We start from the raw sequence: 24,369 nt of genomic DNA, 5'->3' as shown, positions 1-24,369 counted from the left end.
TACATAAGATCATAAGAACAAATAATAGTATTTAAAATTGTCAATTTTGTATTTGATTTACTTATGAGTTGTGATACTAATAATACTTTCACAATCACAAATAATTTCAAGTTTTTGTAAGCTAAAATTAGAAAAGATAATTCATAGCACAATTAAAATATTATTTTCCTAAAGAAGGGATGAAATACTACTTTCAGTCGATAACATACTGTGATTTGTTTTTCTTTTTTCAATCGTAAGTTAGAGCGTTAAAACCTATGATGGAATATGTAATAACATTTTCCTGACTGTATGAGTGCATCTCTATTATGAAAATTCATTATTAAACATTAATTCATTATTGGGCAAGGCTTGATTCCTTTTGCTGGTGATGCCGGATTACCATTGAGAAGTATCTAATTATGACTTTGGTATTATTTATGCTTAATTTTTATTTTAATTATTTTATACTTTTGATTATAAAATAAGTATTTTCTTTTATTATGTTTTGAATATGTATTTATTGTATGGCAAATAAATGATTTGATTTGATTTGAAAACGATAAACCACAACGTAGAATAATTTCTTCGACGAATGAAACATATTTTATGTATCATGAACAAAAATCGACAATAGTATTGATATCAGATCTGATTCACCTGAATAATTTGAATCACAGTCATCTACTATAGAATATAGAAAACGGTGGGAAAAGGAACTTGGCTACTATGGCGCTCTATCATTTCCACTGATTTTATAGAGTGAATCTACTTAAGAATTGTTAATTTTCCTACTTTCAAATTTAAACAGAGAAAATAAGATTTAGACTGAAAATGGTATAATGACTATGAAACTAATGGATTTAGAAAATGTTATAAAAACATTATTTTGATATTATTTTTGTAAATATTTGTTTTAATAGGAGATGTTGGTAACACAGCTAGGATCAGCGCACAACTTCGGAAAGAACAGTTTTTAGTCGTATAGGATTACAAGAGGGAGAGGATAGAGGATGCCACAGCCTACGGTACTTCCGTTTAGCAAGTAATCGAATATGTTTGAAGTAGGCCTAGCAACCACGGATCGAATTACGCTGAGACCAGCCGTCGTGGGCCGTGACCGGAACAAGGTGTTAGTCGGCTAATATGACAAATGCCAGCTGAACAATTCACCAACACCTAGCAATTTGCATTTCGCCGTTTTCCAGCACTATTTGGGGAAAATGCCGTCTTTAATAGCAGGTGCCGTTATTTACGACAGGTTCTCATTCCAAGATCTCAGACGCTAGAGAAAAAGGTAAACTATAGAAAAGGATGGAGAGAGAACTGCGAAACTGTTCACAATTGGTTTTACATCGCTGACAATTATCAAGTGCTGTTGATTGTTCTTAAGACAATATAAATGATTGTAGAAGCATTGAGATACAGTAGACTGCCATAAATTAACCACTGACTCATTTAATACTCCTTCTATTGATTGTTCTTAGAGAGATAGAGAGCAGGTAGGCAACTATTACTATTAGCGAAGACAATAGATGGGATGTATTTTTTAATGTTATAATATAGATAGAAATTTGATTTTTAAAAACTAAACGAGTTTGGTGGTCACTCAACTTTCAATAGAGATACCGAGTGTTAGTCACTTATATTAGTGAACAGATATGTGTTTATATTATTATATAATAATACATTACTCATTAGTGATTGAAATTCAATTTTATATGTTTGAGACGCCTAACAACTTGTCCAATCAGTACTTACATTGGATAGCAAAAGTATGGCAATTGATCAGTCACTGAAGAGTGACCATGATGAATGCATTGTAGCGAAACTGTACTATGGTGAGTCATGATCTGAAATCTCCAGGCTGAGATGATCATCCAAAGAGATGAACATGGTTTGATAAAGAGAGAAACATGATTTGAAAGAGATGCCAGACTGCTAGAGCTTGGATATAAATTTGTGTTTTTAATACGATGATATTCAAAGCGAATAATTCTTTTAATTTGAATTTAATTTTGAAAAACATATTGAAAATCACAAACTACTAAAATTCAATTTATCCAAGAGTTTATACTAAAAGTTTAGTTTTAGGTTATATAGGCCTATTTCTTGAAAAGGAATGAATAGTAGAACGGTCTCTGTCAATCGGTTATGTTTCCCTAATCTCAACAAGTCAATGAAAATAAAGCAATCCAATGCTGACCTGAATAATGGTGTAGTTCAAACATTTAAAAAAATTACACTCGTATCGAACATTTACTCCATATTTACCAGTAAAAAAGTTTTATTTTTGGTTGTTTGATAGAAATAACGGAGAAATTGAATGATAATAAGAAATCAGAGATGCCACTGTTCACAAATATGACCTTAATAGAGGTAGAGGTAGGAATGCAAGCAGTTTCTTTGATACAGGAGCTGGTTGGACTTGAATGTAAATTGGCACTTTTACGGTGCTCACGGAAGAGGAAAGAATAAAGTTGGCCGCTTCAAATAAACAAGCAGTATCGTGACTCAAGGCTTATCAAATCAAGCTTTTTAGCCCATAAAATCCTGTATGAGAGCTATAAAATCGAGTCCCAACAAAGAAATTTCCAAATCCTACAGTAAATTAGAAGAGTGTAGCTAGTTAGATAAATTTTTAAATTGTTCATAGGTCGATATAACCAACTTACTACTACATCTACTTCTTTATATATTCTATTTCCAACCGTTGTATCAATTTTCATCTCAAGTACAATAATGCGAAAGAATAATCTTCTTCTTCTTCAACTACTTCAAAAAATAAAAGAGGACCACAAATTTCTCCAGATGTAAGAAATATAGAGTTATTGCTACATAATCTATAGCATCAAGAAAATGTTTTCATTTATACATTTACAGTAACTGTACTGGTACTTCAATGACAATCTATAAAGCCCACACAGTTACAGAGGTCACGAATGAGTAATAAATTGCAAAAGATCAAGATCAGCAAACCCAAGAATGTGGGGAGGAGTTTTGGCTTCAAAAGAAACAAATGCTAACCATATTTTCTAACATGGTGAATCCATGTCTAACAAGAAAACGTTACCAGGCTGTTGCTTCTCTGGAATGTGCGGAAGAGAAATCATGGGAAATCGTGAGAAACAACGTCTTTGAAAAAATCACATAAAAATGACTACAATCCATTTAAATTCCAAACATTAACAGTGCAACTTTTAATAGTGTCTATACTTTGTTTCCTAGTTCAATTATTTTTTACAAGGTAATTGTAAATCTTGTGACTATACTTGTAAATCAATATTATATATTATGAATGAAAAGAGGCTTTCGGATCATAAATGTTTTTCAGTCATAGATGTTTAAATTCGAAATTGAATCTTAATTTTATCTGGTGCCTATGAATCGGTAATTGATTTCTGAAAACTTCAACTCAAATAATTATTTTTCATATAATTTGAAAAGAATGATATTTTTTCAATCAACAATATTACTTCATACATGGTTTCCTTCATAATTCAAATTCCTAGTTAAAAATCACTTGTTTACTTCTAGACTCTTCATCGTAATTTCACTGTCTACTTGTAAAATTCTACTGAACTCTTCCTCAAACTAATAATCTTAAATAGTAGGCTAATCTAGCATTTTTATAGTGATTATTCTTATGTGAACTACTCCAAACGATCACAATCGATTCCCTTTCAGAGAGAAAAATTGAAATGAAATGCACATATGGTAGAACTCCTTTGAGAACAAGACAGGTGTGTATGTGTATGTAGTATGCTCATATGCAAGAACAAAAATAAAACAAAGTTTGACAAGTGAGTCAACTTCAATATCGATCCTACAACAACAAAAGGAGTGCCAAAGAAACACGATTGAATTGTTCTCTTGGTGAATAGTTCTCACCATATTTGCTTTTCAAATTTCAATTGTGTTAAAAAAATTGAATAATCATCAATCATTGCTACATGATGAGTTAACATTGTTCAAGTTTCAAACTATAGGTTCCTTATGGGAAATAGAGCTACACATAAATACGAGGGCTAATCCAAAACCAAGCGAATTTCCATCCATGGAGAATGAAAACAGGAAGTTCTAGTTGTTTTCAACATCACTAAAGAAAAACAAAACTCGGAGGTATTAAAATAAACACAATAGTGGTGAAAATCGCCAAATCACTGATAATGTAATTTTCCACCGATATCACAGTTGGAATAAAAACCTAAGAGTGGTAAGAATGACAAAATCACAGCGAATGTAATTATATTTACTACCGACATCCACAGGTGGGATGAAAAACTCATCAAAAGCAATACAATCAGTCGTCAGACCACAGATTGTTGAATCACTCATCATTAATATCACAAGCAACTTCCAGGAAACGAGGTTGCTTCAAGAACATGTTTCAGGTGAAAAAGTTTAATGAGCGCTGTTTCCCATTCAAGGTCGGTGGTTTCCGGACGCCTCATTCGGCTCACGGACATTTCAGCAACAGCAATTCATCACGTTACCGCAATAATTATTAATCAATGTTACCTTCTTAATTTATTGCCCCATGTTCTAGATGAGTGGACGTTGAAAAAAATTACTCTAGAGATGGGTGAGCATCATTAACAAATGATGCAATTATCTTCAATATAATTCAGTATGATTGTTGGTGAAACGTTTTCATTTTTAACGGAGACTTGGGAGAAAATAGAATGGATAGTTCACTACTTGTTTATTCTGTGCAAATACCTGAAACTCTGAAATACCTGTAAAGAGTTACATGAAACTTAAAAGAACACTAGTAACCAACCATGGTTTTGGACCAGCAGTGATTCTAATCAATTTATTAATCACAATAACTTAGCACAGAAGAAATTCCGGACCAAAATTTGAACATTTTTGAAGTATTAAAACGTGACTATATAATGTTTGTGATTTAATAGTTGTTGGGAAAATCAGATTTATGGGAAGAAATAGCAAGCAAACCATTCTTTTTATAAGCTGGATACATTTTTAATGCTACTTTCTAGCATTAAAACTCCTCAAAACATTTTTAATCAACCTTCCTACTGAAACTAAACAGAAGATATATGCTGATACATCCAAATCATACATTCTATGTTTCATGTATATTATAAATGCATCTGTCTATGTATGTATGAATATAACGTATATGAAGCTTTCACAGATGAGAGGGAAAATAAATTAATTCATTTTAAAAATAATTCCTCCAATCAAAAGTTACACTTGCAGTTGATTCAAATGAAATATTTATATGAGTCTGCACTTCAATCCATTAATGAAAGTCTAGAAACTTGAGATATAAACCTACTGAGATGTAGGAATTGTAATTTTATATGGTTACACAAGGTCGTCAGATACTGGATTCCATTGACATCTTTGAATCCAACAAAGAGAGATTCTTTTTTATTTAAAGATATATCAAAGATATTGGATTCATTGAAATATGTATATTTTATAACCGAAGTAGATGCGCTTCTTTGACAGATAATGGAGTACATTTTTTCATTACAATTAATACTTATTTGAAACAACTATCATGAATTTTGCTTCTATTCAAATAGGCAAAAGTTTTATTTTAACTTAAATTTCTATTTCAACATGAATTTCAAGTGGATTTGTTGAAAAAAGATGAATCCGTACCCATTCTTAGTCATGCTGCCTTTAGTATTGGCGGCGGTTGGCACTTCCTTCATTTTGCAACAAACTCGTGAGACGATCTCAAGAACACGCAACGCAACAAAAAACTTGCAACACAACACACATCACTGGCACGACCCACGACCCACGACTGATAACTGATTGCGACTGCGACGCTGCGACGGTGAGACCGAAGCCGGTCGACCGCAGGCCTGCCAACTCAGCCACTCCAACATTCCCCTCGATGACTCACCGATGCAGTACAGTAATAATTGATGTACTAAAACTCCAACCACTAATCTTCTCCCGTCCAAAAAAACAACCAGGTTACAAACCTGGCTAGTCTATGAAAATAGCTTACACTGATTCTAGCTTCTTCATGGTGCTATGCGCCGGTTAACTTATGTACTACATACTACAATTGGACTACTTATTATTGCTATAATAGATGCCGTGACCTCATCAGATAATCTCTTTCTTAGCTGGTTTTCACATGCAAACTAACATGTGGATCAGAGTTGAAAACTTGAAGAAAAATGGAAATGCAGAACGAAATGATTTCGTTCCTTGAGTTGTACAGCAGATTCAAAACTGTAGTGGGTTTGAGAAAATTGAATTACCTACAAAAACTACCTTAGTAGTAGAAGTATATTAGAAATATATTTCTATTAGGTATAAGGTATATTCTTTATTCATACGTTAAGTACATCATCGAAATGATAGGAAGAGGAAAAATTTATTTCAAATTAAATTCATCTCTTAGGTTCAATTCGAATCACATTCGTAATTAAGTATTCTGAACTTAATATTATTAACTTAAGGGACTGTGGGAGAGATTGGCATTTGACCTCCCAAAAATGAAGAAAACCCGACGAGACATATTTATGTTGAACATTATAAACCCTATATGTACGTTTTATTCATTAGTTTCTCTATTTGTTGTTGTTTGTGTATTTTATTACTGAACTGTGTTTAGTTTGATAAATTATAATTATTTTTTTCGTGGTAATGATTATTGGCATAACATTATTAAAAGGTTCCTGAGAATCATTATCATTGGTTTGAAACACTTCGCATTCATGTAATTGAAATTAATATTGATATTAATTCATATTCATGTGAACCGTATATTTATGGAAAACCCAGAATATATGTTAGATAGAAAGCGGAATTTGGTATACGACACTATAAAGTTTAATATGAGTTGCATATAGTTTAATAAGATATAATATAATATATAATCTTATTCTAAAAATTAACTTTTTTACTTCTGGGAGGGATTTTCTGAAATTGCCAAGTAGATAATAAATTTAATACGAGTATATTAAAGTTGGTTTCAGTTCAATCCAAGCTGTGTCGATGCTGATGAGCGATCACAACATAAATCTTAATTTTGAATATTGAATTTCTAATACTACTTGCAAATTAACGTGTTCTAGTTGTCTGGAGGAACAAGACTTCAGTCTGCTATTGCTGGAACAAGCATATTATTGACCGATTTCACACTTATTGATTGTTTGTCGACACTCAAATAATTCTCCGATTGGTTGAGGATCAACTGTTGGTGAGAATCGGCCAATCAGAGGACAATTCTGAGTGTCATATATCGGTCAAAAATCGGTAAATGTGATAATGGGATTTGATTTCCATTCCATCTGGAATTTATTTGTAACAATTCCACACCTCACCTCCTACTTGTTTAATGTGCATTAGTCTTATTGATGTAGAAGACACTCACCCAAGTGACAGTCGAGAAGACCACTCCTTCAACACTTCATCGTTCTTGATTGCTTCAATGTCAGACCTCAAGGCGGCTTCTTCATTTTCACTCAAGCCTATCATCTCCAATCTGCAATAGGACATTTCATCAATTCTTATCCCAAACATTTTGACAATTGAATTGGAGATGGTATACAAGTGGTGCTAAACTATCACTTGGGGATGAAAAACCTCTTGAGAAATATTTGTCAATGCGTATGAAGCAATTGATTGTGAATATAAATGATGATTAGAGAATGATTTTTTTTAACTATTTACACGAAGGATTAAAATTTAATTTCAACCAATGTCCAAAAATAATGAATAAAATGAACGAGGAAAAGCAGGTGAGATATGCACATGAAGATGACAGATTTGAGTGAAAATTGATTAATGCTAGAAAATGCTTGATAGAAGAATAATAAAACTAAGTGACAGTGAAGAGTGTGAAAAGTGAATTTGGAACTGGATGGGCGGATATTTTTGCTCCGAAGGATAAGGATCAGTTGGATATGAGATCTCAAAAATGATTTTTTAATGAAAGGTAATGAATGGAGCTGAAGAAGGCGAAGCATAAAGCAATAACTTGAAAAATGACTATTAGAAAAATGTATTACTAAACTTTACAAAGTTCAGCTTAATTGCTTAATTCTGTATTTTAGTCCCTGCATCAAGCGTTTCTGATATAACAGAATTATTAATGGGAAAAAAACGTAAGAAAAAGTTCAAAATCTGAAGTTCATTTATTTAGAGAATACTTTAGTAAATTACTTGTTCTGGTTCAATCATGAGCACGAGAAATGTCTGAAATATTAGGTTTCAATATGCAATTTATTGAGTGGTCTATTAAATAACAAAAAGCAGTTGAGTCATAATTTTATGATACAAGGTCAAACAAATAGAGAAGACTGTCCTTTACAAATAAATGCTGTTTAATTTTATTCATGGTAACATAGACTTTTGTTAGTAACATTAACCTATAATAATATAATTTAGTGTACAATAATGCTCAACAATAAATAGATAAGGATATAGTATAAAAGTATGAAACTAATGATAAAGGAAAATATTGTCAACTGTTATTTCTATTACATATCATGACTTTGGCTTATATGTTTATTTCGAGGAATGAATAGATCACTAGTGTCTTTTAATTCATTGGTATTATAGAGCTTTGAAAGCCTAGAATATACAAATAATATACAGAGTAGGTCATATGTATGGGAACCCTTCAATAAGTTGGAGACTGTTGTAGATATAACACTGTAACTTCTAGGATAAGTTATTGCTCAAATACTCTACATTTTGACGTACAACTGAATTTCAACCCCTCTTAAGGGTGTGACTTAAGGGTTGTAACTCGAATATTTTTAATGTACATCATTAGAAAAAAAGAAAGATGGCAACCAAAAAAATGTTCTATGGTACTTTTATCCAAAATTACGGCTGACTGAACTTTATCAATTATTTTGCAATCCTCTGGTTTAAAAACAGTCAAAAAAACAAATAACGATTTTTTAGTAAATTGGCTCAAAACAGGGAAAGGGAAATAGCTACAAATGCTAGAGATAGAGTAGCACAAGATGGTAAGGTTTTTAGTATTTATCATCAAAATATTCAGTATCTTCGCAACAAAATTGACAGATTAGAAGTATTTCTTAAACAGGAGGATCCTGACATTGTTATTTTCACAGAGCATGGCTTAAAAATAAAGGAAATAAATCAAGTTAGGATTCCAGGCTATTCACTGAGATCAGAATTTTGTAGAATAGCTCATAGAAGTGGTGGTGTATGTATATTCACTAGCAATGCTAAACATACCCAAACTTATGAACTGGATTTTGTTAAGAGATTTTCTGTTGAGATGGATCTAGAGGTGACGGGACTAAGGTTAAAAATTGATGATCGATTTGAGGTAGTAGTGTTAGGTATCTATAGGTCACCAAATGGAGACTGGCAAAAATTTTGTGAGCTGCTCCATACACTTTTGGAAATTACAACCGCTCGTTTCACAAATGTTATAGTAGTAGGAGATTTCAATACCGATTTTGCCAGGCAGGATAAAATGACAGAGGACATTAGAGATATTATTAATATGAATAATTTAGAAATTAAGGTCCACGAATATACAAGAGTAACTCGAACTTCACAGACAATTATTGATAATATCCTCACAATATAGAAGGTTGTAATGTCAGGTTAGGTAGCTCAGATCTATCAGATCATAACTATCAAATTTTAGATGTTAAGTTGCAGGGCCAGAATCCAAGCAGAAAAAAAACTTTTGTGAAAGAAATTCAGCAATATGAGCTAGGAAATATAAATTGTTTGAAGCAGGAACTGCTTCAAGAAAATTGGAGTAGTGTTTATAACAGTTGTAACCTAAATTACAAATATAAGCAATTCATTGATACTCTAAGATTTCACATTAGTGTATGCTGTCCAATAAAAAAGTCAAAGTAAAAAGTAAATTGGACAAAGTAGATGAATGGATAACTGAAGATATTCTTACTCAAAGAAATATTGTTAGGGAAGCCTATGAGGAATTTAAATTAGTGAGGGATGTTCCGAGTGAAGTCAAATACAAATGTCTAAAGAAAAACTATGCAAAAGAAGTGAGGAAAGCTAAGTGTAAGAAAACAGCTGAAATATTAACAACTAGTACCAATTTTAACTCTGCTGTTTGGGAGGTAATTAATAGAAATAGGAGAGCAGCTGAAAAAGATACAGTTACTAATGTCCCTAGGATAATCGATGAACATGGAAATTATATGGATGATAGTATAGACATTTGTAACTTTTTCAATAAGTATTATCAGCAGGTTGCATATAATCTCCAAAAGTCACTGAACACTAATACTTGTAATACAACTATATTAAATGCTGAGCCAATTGAAAAGGTATTTAAATTTCATCCATTATCAAGAGATGAGTTGTCAAGAATAATAAAAATTTGAATAACAAAAAACAGTAGGATTGGATGGGGTCTCAAGCAAAATTTTAAAAGAATGTGAAAATGAATTACTGGACCTTTTATTGCATCTCCTTAATACTTCACTAGAGCAGGGTATTTTCCCTGATGATCTGAAACAAGGAAAAATTTGCCAATTTTCAAGAGCGGTGATTCTGAAAGAGTTGAAAATTATAGACCCATTAGTATTCTAAATGTAATAAGTAAAATTTTTGAAAGAGTAGTTTTAAATAGGCTATTGATGCACCTGGAAGAAATTAATTTCATATGTGATGAACAGCATGGGTTCCAGAAAGGGAAATCTACTAAGACTGCAATAGTATCCCTTGTTGAAAGACTAATAGATATAATAGATTCAGGTGAGAAGGCAGCCGCAATATTTCTTGATTTATCCAAAGCTTTTGATTGTGTGAACCATAGAATATTATTGGAAATACTAAAAACTGTAGGTGTGAATGGTATAGAACTAAAATGGTTTGAATCATATCTCATAGGTAGAAACCAGTGTGTTGAGCTTACCAAGGTGGATGGGAATGAAATAGTAAAAATTAAATCTCAAAAACTGGAGGTCCAGGCTGGAGTACCTCAAGGCTCAATTCTGGGTCCCTTACTGTTTCTGTTGTATGTGAACCAATTACCAAAAGAGTTAAAAGATCACAGAGCTCTGTTGTTTGCTGATGACACATCGCTTATCTTTAACAATTATTTATTAGATAGTCTAGAAATAAATGCTTTTACTGGAGTACAGTCAATTGTCCAATTCTTGAAGCAAAGGCAATTAACAATAAATAGTAAGAAATGTCAATTCCTACAATTCAAAAGTAAATATAATTCAGTAGAGGATAGAGAAATAAATGTGTTTGTAGAGGAAAATGAATTAGACCAAGAAGAGAAAGTAGCATTCTTGGAATTTTATTGGACAGGAATTAACATGGCATCCTTACATTGAGAGGATATGTAATAAGATATCATCTGGGGTATTTGTCCTGCGGCAGCTTGCTAGGCTGAATGATAAAAAACTACTGTTAACTGCTTACCATGGACTTATACTATCTCATATTAGGTATGCTATTTTAGTATGGGGTAATTCATCTCAACAAAATATGGACAGGTGTTTAAGATTCAAAAGAAGGCACTCAGATGTATAGAGAACGTGAATAGGTTAGACTCTTGTAGGCCTTTATTTAAAAAGCTTGGTCTATTAACTGTGCCATCTTTGTATGTATATGAAGTTGTAATGCATGTGAAAACGAGTGGTGTGATCCAGAATTCAGATGTTCATGAGTATAATACGCGAAACAGAGCAGATTATCATATAATGGTCACAATAGTAGGTTATTTGAACAAAAACCAGATTATATTGGTAGGAAATTTTATAACAAGCTACCTCAAATCTTGAAAAGTAATGATGATTTGAAGATTTTCAAAAAACAAATTAAAAAATATTTAGTTGATAGAGCTTTTTATAGTGTACAAGAATTCCTTTCAAACCTAAACTAGGTTGAACTACTTAGTGTTAGAATTATTATGTAATAACATGACTTGTCTTATACTCCATGACTGGAGTCTTTAGGACGTAATCTTGAAAAAAAAAGAAAAAAAAAAAAAAAATTTCTTTGAAAACTAAAACTTCAATCAGCCGCCATTTTGGATACAGATATCATAGAACACTTTTATTGATGCCATCTTTCATGTTTCAAAAAGGCCTTTAAAATGATGTACCACACAATGAGTGTTTACATTTAAAATATTCGAGTTACAACCCCTAAGTCACACCCTTATCAGGGGTTGAGAAATTCAGTTGTACGTCAAAAGGTAGAGTATTATATCTAGAGTAGGTAGAGGCGAGAGTTGTGAAAGATTGATCACTTCTGAGTTTAGATTCTAAGGATGGATTCAAATGAGCTTTAAAACTGATAAAATCATAAGACTTTTACACATTTTATCACCGGTCACTATTACAAATTTTAATCATTTTACTGTCTCTTTTTCTGAATCTCCTGATTCTATCTTTTAGATAGCATATCTTAGCTATCTTAGTTATCTTTTAGGTGGCATAGCGATAGGGGGGAGAAATGTAGTTCCTTTCTTAGTGGGGGGGGGGTGTAGTGTCATTATTATCATTATTATTATTATTATTATTAAATGTCAACAAGCTTAACCGATCTATGAAAGTACTGCAAAAAAAATATATATATGCCTATTCCTACCTCAGAAAAATTCTCGCACACAGGCAGTAATGCCTCTGCGAGAGTAAATATTTCTTAATATATATTTGTATATCTGCTGTCATTTCTGTAGTGCTGTGAGTGTATTGTTAAGTATATTCTTATTTTTATGCTGTATCACGGTAATCGCTTGTATAAATTATGAAATAAACAACTTTTGAATTTGAATTTGTATCTACAACAGTCTCCAATTTATTAAAGAGTTCCCATACATATGAATCACTCTGTAGAATACGATAGGAAAATCTAAGGATAATTATGTGCAGTAGTGTTAGGATTGCGCTCTTACCATAAATTGGATTTAGCACCGATTTATACAACTGGTTAATAATGTATCAAGTTAATACATCAAATACTGTGTAATGTACTTGGTCTACTTAATTTTTGTAGATTATTCAGATAAAATATTGAATATTATTAGATAAGTATAAAACTATTAGAAGAATTGCATCTCATTTCAGTTACAGATTAGAGACTAATTATTATGGTAGCCTACTTTTTCTCTGAATTTCATTTTAGAAGAGTATTTGATTTGTGCATAATGATAAATTTAATTCTTTATATTCTCAATGATCAAAACACTAGTTCTGAACTTAGAGAATCCATAAAAATTATGCTAACACTATAGTACTTTAGTATATGAAATTGAATAATAGAGATACCCAAAATAATGTAGAATATTCTCAACTAATAGCTCATATAGTCCTCATTAGTATTGTACAATAATGAACCCATGAGAAAATGTGATAAAGAATAGATAAATTCCCTCAATACATATGAGAATGACATAAACAATTATAATGGCAGTGGAAACTCATTGACCTATGTGATTGATTCATTTTAGTACCGAGTGATTTGGTACAGTTTCGAAATAAGGTACAGCTTCTCAACTGTATTTGTCTTTGAATGCTGCATTATACATTAAATTCTCTGGCATTGACTGTTTTTGTCAAACTAACAATTATTGCATATGGCTCAAGTTTTCAATCCTGTAGAACAGTTATTCATATTCACATTTTTCAAAAAACTATACATAGCAATACATTTTAATTTGTTTTGATTCCTTGGTAACGCAATCTAGTAGGAACAATGAAGTTTGGAAGAATTGGGAATAACCCGTTGTTCTTCAATCGAATAATCTATACCTATATAGATGCTCAAAAACCTGCCTCGTGAACTTTCCAATTGCATTTTCCACCATTAATCGCTATAATTTCTAAGTTTGCACCAATTCATGGATTGTGAACTATTTGTACAGTGTATTTATAGCCTAATTCCTTTACATAAGTGTAAAATCTAGATATAATTACCTTCGATCAACATTAATGTCATCGAAACTGCTAGCCTCACTGGGGTTGTAGTCGATCATCATGTCGTCTGATGTGATACTCTCGCAAGGAGAAAGAGTCCCCACAGAGTTGTGATGAGCCGGGCTATCGTGTGACAATTGTCCGATTCTCCCTAAAAAATCAACCAATATAATGTCATCGACTTCTTTCAGGGAAAACCCCTATTCTACATTTTGAAAAATACAATTTATGCGTAAGTTAGGATCCATAATAGAAGTATCAAACAAGAATTTCTTATTTCAACTTCTATGGAGTCGTAGAAATATGAAGAAGTGAATGACAAACTTGCACATGTAACAAGTTTACATAAATGTTTTCCAATTATTCTCTGATTCACTAAACAACAGGTTCAATTTATGAAGTGGCTCTACGGGAGAGAAAATTGATATCATTTCATCTACGTATGTTTACATACAATTATATTTCAGCTTGGATGTAAAACGTTTCCTTCAATAATCATTGGAGCCAAATTGTCGGGAAACAACAATTTTCTAATTTAAAATTCAACAATAATTTTGGGATAAGGAAGTAACTAAATGAGCTGGAATATGCAACACTCTACAAAAGCATACAAGATGAATTGTCATAATTATGCCTGTATTGATAATCAATAATTGCTCGCATTTTCGTTTTGTGAATATCATTGATTAATTTATACCCAATATATAATTATTATGGAATTTACAGCATTGAGCCTCTAATTATCAATAATTTATTGAAATTTTTATAAATGTTTATTATCCAAGTGTGTAACTGACTGTTACACAATTGGATATTCGATGAATTAATAAAAAGCTCCATCAATGGGCGCCGTGGATTTCATCCGAATTATGAGTATTCTTAAGTGGAAATCAGTTAACTTGATACTCAACCGAATGCACTACTACCATTGTAATCATGATTTTAAATTGCACTTGTGATACTCTTTGGTACAGATTGACTATCACGTAAACACGTGTAAAAGAACAGAATTCAATCTAAATATTCTAATTATTAATGTCATTGAGACAGATCTTCAGTAATAATCCATAGTTAAAATTTGATACACATTAACGCAAGGTTGTGCAATTTTAGTTGTATAACCTTCACAGGTTAAAGATCTCATGATAGGAGAAACGATTTATTGAGATAGTTAACAAATGAAATATAGATAAACGAGAATGTATTACTATCACTATTAGGAATATAGGTAATCAATACGGGAATTAAGTTAACTTATATAATTATACTGGTAGAAGTGAATTAGCAGTGGTCTAACCATATAGTACAATAAAGTAAATTGAATTCGTATGGCTTATTGTTGGTGGCAAGTCCCTCACCGGAGTCAGGAGTCAGGAGTCCCTCACCTAGCCTGAATATAAAAAAGCCGTCAATGGGCCTTACGACTGTTATATATCAGCCGGGACAGACAAATTGAAGTCTTCATCCGATAACAAGGGATTGAACTGGCTAAGAACTTGTACATACTATATAGTACTCAATTTGATGGAGTTATAACTCAATTTACTTTGAACTTTATTTTCCAAATAAAAAACATTACAAACAAAGAAAAATAAAAACAATAATGGAACTTACTTATATTGCATTACCATGCAATTACAAGTTGATTTTAAATGTAGATATTTATTTATAGGTTATTAGAAAGAAAGTAACATTGCTGCCAGAATAATTACTATGTCTATTAAAAATAATTACGGATAATATTTGATGGAAAATTATAGCTAACGTACTTAAAAAAATAAAAGTGGAAACTTTCCAGAGATAAGGTGAAAGAGAGTATATAAAGAAGAAAGCAAGATATGAATAAAACAAGCATTAGACTAGTTGAACAACAAAGTTCACATATAAATTTAATAGTTATGGTACCTAATGGTTTTGCAATTACCAAAGATGACAATTATATTTATTTACACTAAGGTACTGCTATGATACTATGAACAAGTTAACTGAATAACTAAAAACAAAGAGAAATGATAAGGAATACTACGAAACTAAGCCAACAGAACAAACAAAACAATAATTGATGATAAGTTACTCAAACAATCAAATAGGTGCAAATTTGATTTAATTATAACTGCAACTATCGATCATTACAAATCAAGATATTGAATTGGATAAACCTAGGTTTAGAACAATAGTTTATTTGAAACAATACAATAGTACACAATTTTGTTGTATGGCGCAAAAGCATACGTTACCTGTTGTTTTTGGCGGCAACTCCACGGCAATGGGCGTGGTATCGTTGCTGTTTGGCATGATGGTGTTGGCGGACGAGTTGGCGGTTACCGTCTCGTCGAACACGAGGCCCGGTTGGTCGGCGATCTCGTCGTCAATCAGGAAGTCACCTCTGCCCTCCGACAGAGACAGCGAGTTAGATGCGTGCGTCGGTGTGCCCGGGCTCTCTGGGCTTCCTCCCACTACTCACACATAATATTCAATTCAATACAATTTATTCAATTATTTACACACACAAGATAAAATACAAATATACTAATGAATACATGCAAAACAATAACAACAATCATAATGAAACAAATCAAAAACTGTTGTGATGTAAAAAAATGTAACAACGATTCTTAATACCTTTGACATTCAACAAATATCAATGTCAGCAAACGAAATAGTGTAGTTTCATACATGAGTATAAGTGGATAGTTTGCATGGAAATAGTAACAACAAATAATAACGAGATGGTAACATTGATACATACATTGGACTGAATAGAGTAACAATGGGAAATTTCAAAGAAGGTAATTCTAAAGTTTCAAATAAAAGTAAGTAAAGTTATACACCTTCCTGGAAGGGAAGTTAAAGTATTTTTCAACCAATTTAACGTTCAACCTGTTTGAATCTCTATCAAACTAGCAAGCAGTAGTACTGAATAGTTACTAACAATAGATATGACAGATCGTAACAATAGATAGTACCGATAGTAAAATCGATTCTTCATAATTTAAAAAAATGTAACTGTTTTTACTTTCCTTGCCCTATTACCATAGGTAAGGAGAGTATTGCTTTCCGAAAAATATTAAGGTACCCCAATTTCTAAATTTCTATACGTTTCAAGGCCCCCTGAGTCCAAAAAAGTGGTTTTTGGGTATTGGTCTGTATGTGTGTGTGTGTGTGTTTGTATGAGTGTATGTGCGTCTGTGTACACGATATCTCATCTCCCAATTAACGGAATGACTTGAAATTTGGAACTTAAGGTCCTTTCCCTATAAGGATCCGACACGAACAATTTCGAACAAATACAATTCAAGATGGCGGCTAAAATGGCGAAAATGTTGTCAAAAACAGGGTTTTCGCGATTCTCTCGAAAACGGCTCCAACGATTTTGATCAAATTTATACCTAAAATAGTCATTGATAAGCTTTATCAACTGCCACAAGTCTCATATCTGTAAAAATTTCAGGAGCTTAACCCCATCAATGCAAAGTGTGATTTTAGATTCCCAATTATCAGGCTTCAGATACAATTTAAACAAAAAATTTTGAATGGAAAAGATTGAGCATAAAAATCTCTACAATTAATGTTCAGTGACATTTTCACCTAAAATTGGAAATAAGCTCGAAATTCGAGAAAATGTGTTTATTAAATAATGCAAACGGTTGGCAACTGTTGATTCTAATATCTTTCTCCACTACGTGGACCTCACTATAGGAGCTTGCGAAGCTCGCGCTAGGACATCACATCGCTACGATTGTTCAAGAAATATTACTATAATAGTAATACAAGTCATAATATTATAATTTTAGTAAAAAGCTGTAATAATAGTACTGTAATCTGATAGCTTTTCATTGATATTTTTACGTCATCATACTCACAATTATTTTTCTTGTCGAGCTGAACAGTAGGCTGAGTGAGTTCGAGGCCGAGGTCTGCAGTGGAGCTGGGAGGTGAGCTGCTGAAGTCGGGTGAGGTCTCGTCCTCCAGCATGGTGGATGTCGACATCGCGGCCAGCGTCGCGAACGCCGGGTCCTCAATCTTCAGAAGCACCGACCGCAGAGGAGGATTCATCTTGTCTATGTCTTCTGTCCAACACAATTCGAAACCATCAAAAAACTTCAATAGATTGAAAGGAATCAAGATCTATCAATTGACAGAGAATTGTAAATTCTCTGGGAGCTGAGGAAAGGCATTATGATGCATCTGGAAATTGAAAAATCAAAGTAGGTACCATTTCTTAAAACTTTACTTTATTACTCACGGCTTTTATTTATTCATATGCAAATACAATTCAGGTAAAAACAAAAGGCATCTGCCCAAAACTGCTTATACCTTAATTTGGAATACACATGTTTCAACAATGCCATTTTTCGTAAGTGAATGGAATGGTATTAATATGTCGAAACATGTCGTGAATAATAAAGTAAAGTTTTGAAAAAAGAGTCATTTTTTAAAGAGAAGAAAAAAAGAGTAAATTTTTCAATTCCAGATAAATAAGAGTAGCTCTCAGCAAAAAAGTTTACATTTACAGTAATTTATAATCTGAAATGTACGACTGAACTCACTGAAATTATTATGAAGCATCCTATGATTAATGAATTCTTCTTTAAATTTGGATTTAGTCATATCAAGAACTATTTATAATTCCCTTGAAATGAAGTACACTTATGAAATGCATATGAAAATCATGTAAAAAATTATTTTGAAATATAAATACTGTATTGCCAAAAACATTGATAACTGGTGGACATTCGAATATAAAAAAAAGAGCTCAACATTAATTAAATGTCCAGAATGTACAATGAGTTATATAAGAATTTGATGAACAAAATGTGCAAAAGTTGAAATTAAAGGATACCATGTTAAGAAATTTCGTGTGATACAAATTAGAATATAATATGATATAATATAATAGAATAGGATAAAATAGAATAGAATGAATGCCTTTATTTTTGACCAAGGAGGGCGAAGTTAGGCGCAGTCGACCCTTTCTTACACATAACCCCCCAATGCAATAGTAAATTTAAATTTAACAAGCAATACTCTAGCAGGCAATACTCTAACAAGCAATAAAATAAAATAAAGCAAAACAATATTTTTTATGAAAAAAGTGGAATAGTTGAATAAACTTAAAAGTAGAGCATTCTTAAAAACAACAAAGATCTGTTAGTAAATAAATACAGCATAGTGTGTGAATGCATTATTTAATCGATTTTCTGTAGAATGAGCTTTTACATAATTAACTTCAATAAGTTATTATAAACATGTAAATTGTATTTTAGAGCCGAAAAATTAGTATAATTTGACAATGAAAGTAACTGGGAACTTAAAAAATTCAAGTGGAGGCGTAAAATAAATTATAGTAATGAAAATATAACCAATCAAGAATACCTACGAATTAAATACTAAATAACTTAGTATTTTGCAACAAGTTAGCAAAAATACCATTTGTTACCATACAACCATTCTCTTGAAATTGAAAATCAATACAAAATAATCAATTGGAATTTTATACTTTTTGTTATCAATATTGTTCCCTAACTCGATCATTATCACATAAGAATTATTACTAAACTCAAATAAAAAAAAAGAATTTGTTCAATGATAATCTACTCTTGATTCTAATCAACAGCTCATTATAAAACTTTAATAATAAATAAAACCATATTTTTCTATTGATTTGTTTGCAGGGAGAATTATATTATGAAAGTATTTTAGCGCATAAACTTGCCTTGAGCAAAGCACATTATTAATAGACGAAGACGACAGCATCAAGGATGAATACCGGAATGAAACTTCATTGATTTAATGCTTCTTGCCCTAAAGCAGCACAACAACTGCATGAAAGCTAGAGGCAGTTCTCAACCCCCACCACACTCAACTGAATTGGGGGTGGTTGGCTGGTGAGGGGTGGCGCGTGGGGCAAGGGGTGGGGGTGGTTATGAGTCAGTGCTTAGTTGCTAGTGTCTGTGGTGAGAAAGACTAGCTGAAGAAAGTGCAAGCGACTGACCCTCAGTACTGAGTTAAATATTCAACAGCACTTCTAAACAAAACGTCAATGACAGTCGTATTCATCACATTTATATCAGAGGGATAGTCAACTCTATTACTTGGAGTTCTTTCAAACTAGAGAATAAAGCAGGAAAGTTTTAGAAGTATGAAAGATGCTAATACATTTTCATAATCATTTGGAAGAGTATTGGAGTAAAAAATGTTTCAGATAAAATGCCATATAGAAAGAGCGATATAAGTGGATAGCAAACAAATATTTCTACTAACAACTATTATTGATTTTCAATGAATATTCGATGAGTACTTTCGGAGTACTATGGAGAATATAACATTCTGTAAAAAAGCATGGGAAGAACAATTATGTAATGAATAAACAATTATATGTGAACTGTATAATATATAATTGTATAAAGATAATATGAAATTAACAGTTTATTGAGATAGATCGGTAAAACATATAATTTTTGTTATTTGATAATAATATCTACAAAGGGATTAAAAATGTTCAATACAACCAGATGAAAACCATATTTCCTTTCAAATTCCATAGAATTTCGCAATTACATCTAGATATTCCTACAATCAAATGAAAATAAAGATTCGATCAGAAGATTGGTCCTCGAAATAAAAGTGTCATCCTGAAGTTTAGTTGAAAAGGCGGCCTACAATAACAACTAAGTTTTTACTGAGAGATTAATAATCTAGAAGTTTCAACCAAAACTTATCAAAAATGTAAATGTAAATGATCAATGACAACTACAGTAGTTTCAACATAGAACACAAAGCTTCACGTTCACACCAAATACTCGTTATCAAAATTACCTTGCATTGTTATTGAATCATTGAATTACATAAGTTACTGAAATAGAGTAGAGTAAAATAAAATTGATCGTGTCTTGAAAAAAGAATTACTCTCTCGTTGTATGGTGAAGTGTGTGGACTGTATCGTGCCACTGAAAATTTGAACGCGCCTGCAAAATCCTTGAAGAAGCGGAACTGAGACATTGTAGTGCAGAGGTGTGTACGTGCTGACGAACAACGACTGATGTTCTACCGACTAAAATTGCTATTCAGGGACAACTCTTAAAACCCGTGAGTCCGTTCCTCTATTAAAATTAGTTACGAAAGGTCCCTTAGGTGGAGTCAGGCTCCACAAAATGGCCACCTATGGGTCCTTTCGTAACTAATTTTGATAATCGGAAAGAACTCACCAGATTTTTAAGAGTTGTCCCTGGATAGCATTTTAGTCGGTAGAAAATCAGTCATTGTTCGTCAGCACGTACACACCTCTGCACTACAATGTCTCAGTTCCGCTTCTTCAAGGATTTTGCAGGCGCATTCAAATTTTCAGTGGCACGATACTGTCCGCACACTTCACCATAAAACGAGAGAGTACTAGTGATTTTATAATAAAAAATCTCTCAAGTATCCCTGTAGAAATAGATGAAAAATGAAATGAATTGAAACTAAATCAAACTAAATGAAATTACAAGCCTTTTTTCATTGACCTACAAAGTTATCCAATAGTTTGTGAAATTGGTTTGATTGGTTTGTCTCACCTCCATTGTTTTCGCCGCTGGATGGATTGGATAAGTCATCTTCACCTATCATGGCCTCCCCGTGCCCCCACAGTTCGTCGGCGTCTCCCTCCCCTCCGCCCAGGCAGTTGCTCCGTTCCACCTTCTCACTCAGCAGTCGGTCTCTGAAAAATTAAACACTTCATTAATTAGGCAACTTTACAGCGGAAGATAATCTATATTATATTAAGGGGAGAGCTGGCTATACGGTATAAGAAATTCACGAATGACACATCATCACGTCTGAACTATTGGAATGATTAATTTGAAATTTTGTACATAGATTCTTAATTTATGAAGGATGGTTATAGGCCTATTTTAAATTCTTCAAGATCTAAGTAGGTCAAGATTGTCAAGTTTTTTATTAGACCCTTGCGGAGCTAGTTTAAAATTATGGGAAAATGTTATGGGGAGATTATATTCACAATTGAAATAAATATAGTAAAGAAGACTATCTTGGGTGCAGAGAAGATAGTTTACACAGTCTAGAAGGAGAGATTCATTTGGTTACTACAAAGTATTGGGCTCATACAGGATAAAACAAATGTCGAACAGACATGTAGAATATACAGGTAAATAATATAATAAATTATTTCAAGAAAACATAAATACAACATTATAAAAGTTTTAATGAATGAATTATTCCAAGAAGGGGATTATGGTTTTATCTAGAATTATTCAAGCAAGTTATTTATCAAGATAAGCCTGTTTCATGATAATTTAAATGCCTTTGGAAAGCAAAAAAAAAACTTGACAGTTGTGAATTATACAATTTACATAATCAATCATAGAATTGCATGACAGACTAGTGAGTGGATAAATGATTAATTTTCTAGTGTGTCCACATACTATTTAACGATTTTACGGTTATACAAGATTATACGGATTTTCAAGAAACAGACTCCAGAAAAACGTATAGTACGATACTTCAAAGAGATTCTAAAAACAGTGTGTAGCATGAAGGTATTTGATGTTTGTTTATTGCACGCCTCAGAGTGGTATAACATCTTTTTGATATCCGTTATTTTAAAAACATTTACTAGAAATTACATTTTTGAAACTAGAGTTCATGACAGAATAAAAGGTAATTTATTAACCCTTACCTAGAATTTACTTTAATCTTGAACTTACTTTAATTATCCTGAAATTTTACAATACAGTAGAATAGCATCCGTATAACAATCAACTATGACAATATTCCATATTGTAATGATTGAAAGAATGTGAAAAAGGGAGGCCACAACAAACTTGAGACGAATGTTCAGGAAAAATGTTTTGCTGCCCTCATCTGAATAAGAAATGGCTTGAAGCTTTTCAAGCTTTTCAAGGTTTTCATTCAACTTTTTTAAAAACGATTCACAATGAAATAATTATATATCAATTTTATTTTGTTTCCCATTTAGTTACATGAATATTTTCCAAAGATAAAGTTGAAGTGATAGTGTTGAGTGAGCGAGCTTGTGAGATCATATTGAGAGGATGAACATTTGGATAATTCCCACAGCAGCATGGATTACAAGCCAGAAGGGAAATGAAGTATCGATAGGTCTAGAAATGGGAGTAAAATGTTTGAATTCGGAACAGGTCCATTAGGGCCCAATTCTTGACAAAATACAACGACATTTAAAACGATTCCAAGTTACCTATGTTGTTTCTCTTCGCCACAGCCTTCATCATCGAATCCCTCGTCGCTTTCCTCCTCATCGGACGAGAACAGCTGCTGCTGCTGCAGCTGCGGCTGCATGGTGGCCTGCTGGTAGGCGCGAGCTCTCTCCTGCACAATGCCCCCCCTCTCCTGCACAAATCCCCCCCTCTCCTGCACAATGCGACCGCTGCCCGACGCAGCGACAGGCAGCTCCAGTGGCACTATCTCTGTCACCTCGATCGAGTCTTGCAGCTCACGCAGTTCGAACGTTTTCTTCTCGTTGTTCAGGAACACCATTTCCAACGGTCGTGATTTCTGCGAAAGCATGAAAACTTCAATATTGTTCTTACAACAATCATACATATTTTATTATACAATGATAATGAGTAATGAGTATTATCATACATAATTATTTTAATGAATTAACTATAAATAGCTTATATCTACTATCATTTTTTAGCTTGATATGTTTTTGTTTGTTGTAATTATTATTGAATATGTATTTATTTATTTATTAGGTAGAGCGAACAATACAATAGTCGGAAAAGAAAAAAACAGGCTATTGCCCAAAACTTCTTCAATTTCCTGATTTTGTCACAAATCGTCCAAATATTATGTAGGTTATGTCTACTTCAATTTCAACACCAAATCTTCAATCTGAAACTATGAATCAGAATAAAACAAAGAATTTCAAATTTAGATAAATTGATAATGAAACTTCCGTTAAAACAAAAACCAAACTTTTTGTGGAAATAAATAAATTGAATTGAGCTAGAGGGATTGAAATATATGTGTACTGTTTTTATTGAAATTCAAATTCAAAAAGAATCAATTTATTTGTCATTTGAACAATGGCAAATAATTGAAAAATTGAAACTATAGTCGGTGCAAACCTCTGTTTGCAGTACGGAGCTTTATGGTCAATGTTATTTCAATAGAACAATAGTAGTAAAAAAAGTAGAAAAAAGTACACGGGTGCCGTTTCTATCAAGAAGGTCTACGCTCTCTTTTTCGCTCTTTCTTTCACCCAATTATTTCACAGGCTCTCTGAACTCTGTGAAATCTGGCAGCGCTGCACTCCATAAGACTAATACTGCCAACTAAGGTTTGCACAGACTATAGTAACATCTTGTTTTTAGTTGTAACGATACGACATAAGATGTTTAGATACAATAACTGTACATTCATATTATGAACTTAGATATTTTGTATGTGAATGAATTTTGATTGAGATCAGTTGTATAACTGAATTGAAAACATAGTAAAACTC

The 24,369-nt window shown here is 32.5% G+C and overlaps 1 protein-coding gene across 23 annotated transcripts in view; it reads right to left on the bottom strand.

The window, feature by feature from the left end:
• The window catches only part of LOC111057546, a 116,497-nt gene that overhangs the window by 49,532 nt on the left and 42,596 nt on the right, over window positions 1-24,369 (bottom strand). For 17 of the 23 annotated variants that reach the window (XR_005570513.1, XR_005570508.1, XR_005570509.1 and 14 more), the window contains 6 exons: window positions 23,098-23,414; window positions 21,437-21,579; window positions 17,744-17,950; window positions 16,118-16,339; window positions 13,881-14,031; window positions 7,352-7,462 (listed from right to left, as the gene is read on the bottom strand). Coding sequence is in view for 17 of the 23 variants with exons in the window: in XM_039421435.1 (XP_039277369.1) it covers window positions 7,352-7,462; window positions 13,881-14,031; window positions 16,118-16,339; window positions 17,744-17,950; window positions 21,437-21,579; window positions 23,098-23,414 (1,151 nt within the window). In the remaining 6 variants the exon portion in view is untranslated. The remainder of the gene's footprint in view (window positions 1-7,351; window positions 7,463-13,880; window positions 14,032-16,117; window positions 16,340-17,743; window positions 17,951-21,436; window positions 21,580-23,097; window positions 23,415-24,369) is intronic. The other 6 variants (XM_039421430.1, XM_039421431.1, XM_039421436.1 and 3 more) reach the window with 4 other exon arrangements.

The sequence above is a fragment of the Nilaparvata lugens genome, chromosome 2 (assembly GCF_014356525.2).
Source record: "Nilaparvata lugens isolate BPH chromosome 2, ASM1435652v1, whole genome shotgun sequence".
NCBI lineage: Eukaryota > Metazoa > Arthropoda > Insecta > Hemiptera > Delphacidae > Nilaparvata > Nilaparvata lugens.
Note: the sequence above shows the minus strand (reverse complement) of the source record. Positions and strands in the feature narration are given on the sequence as shown.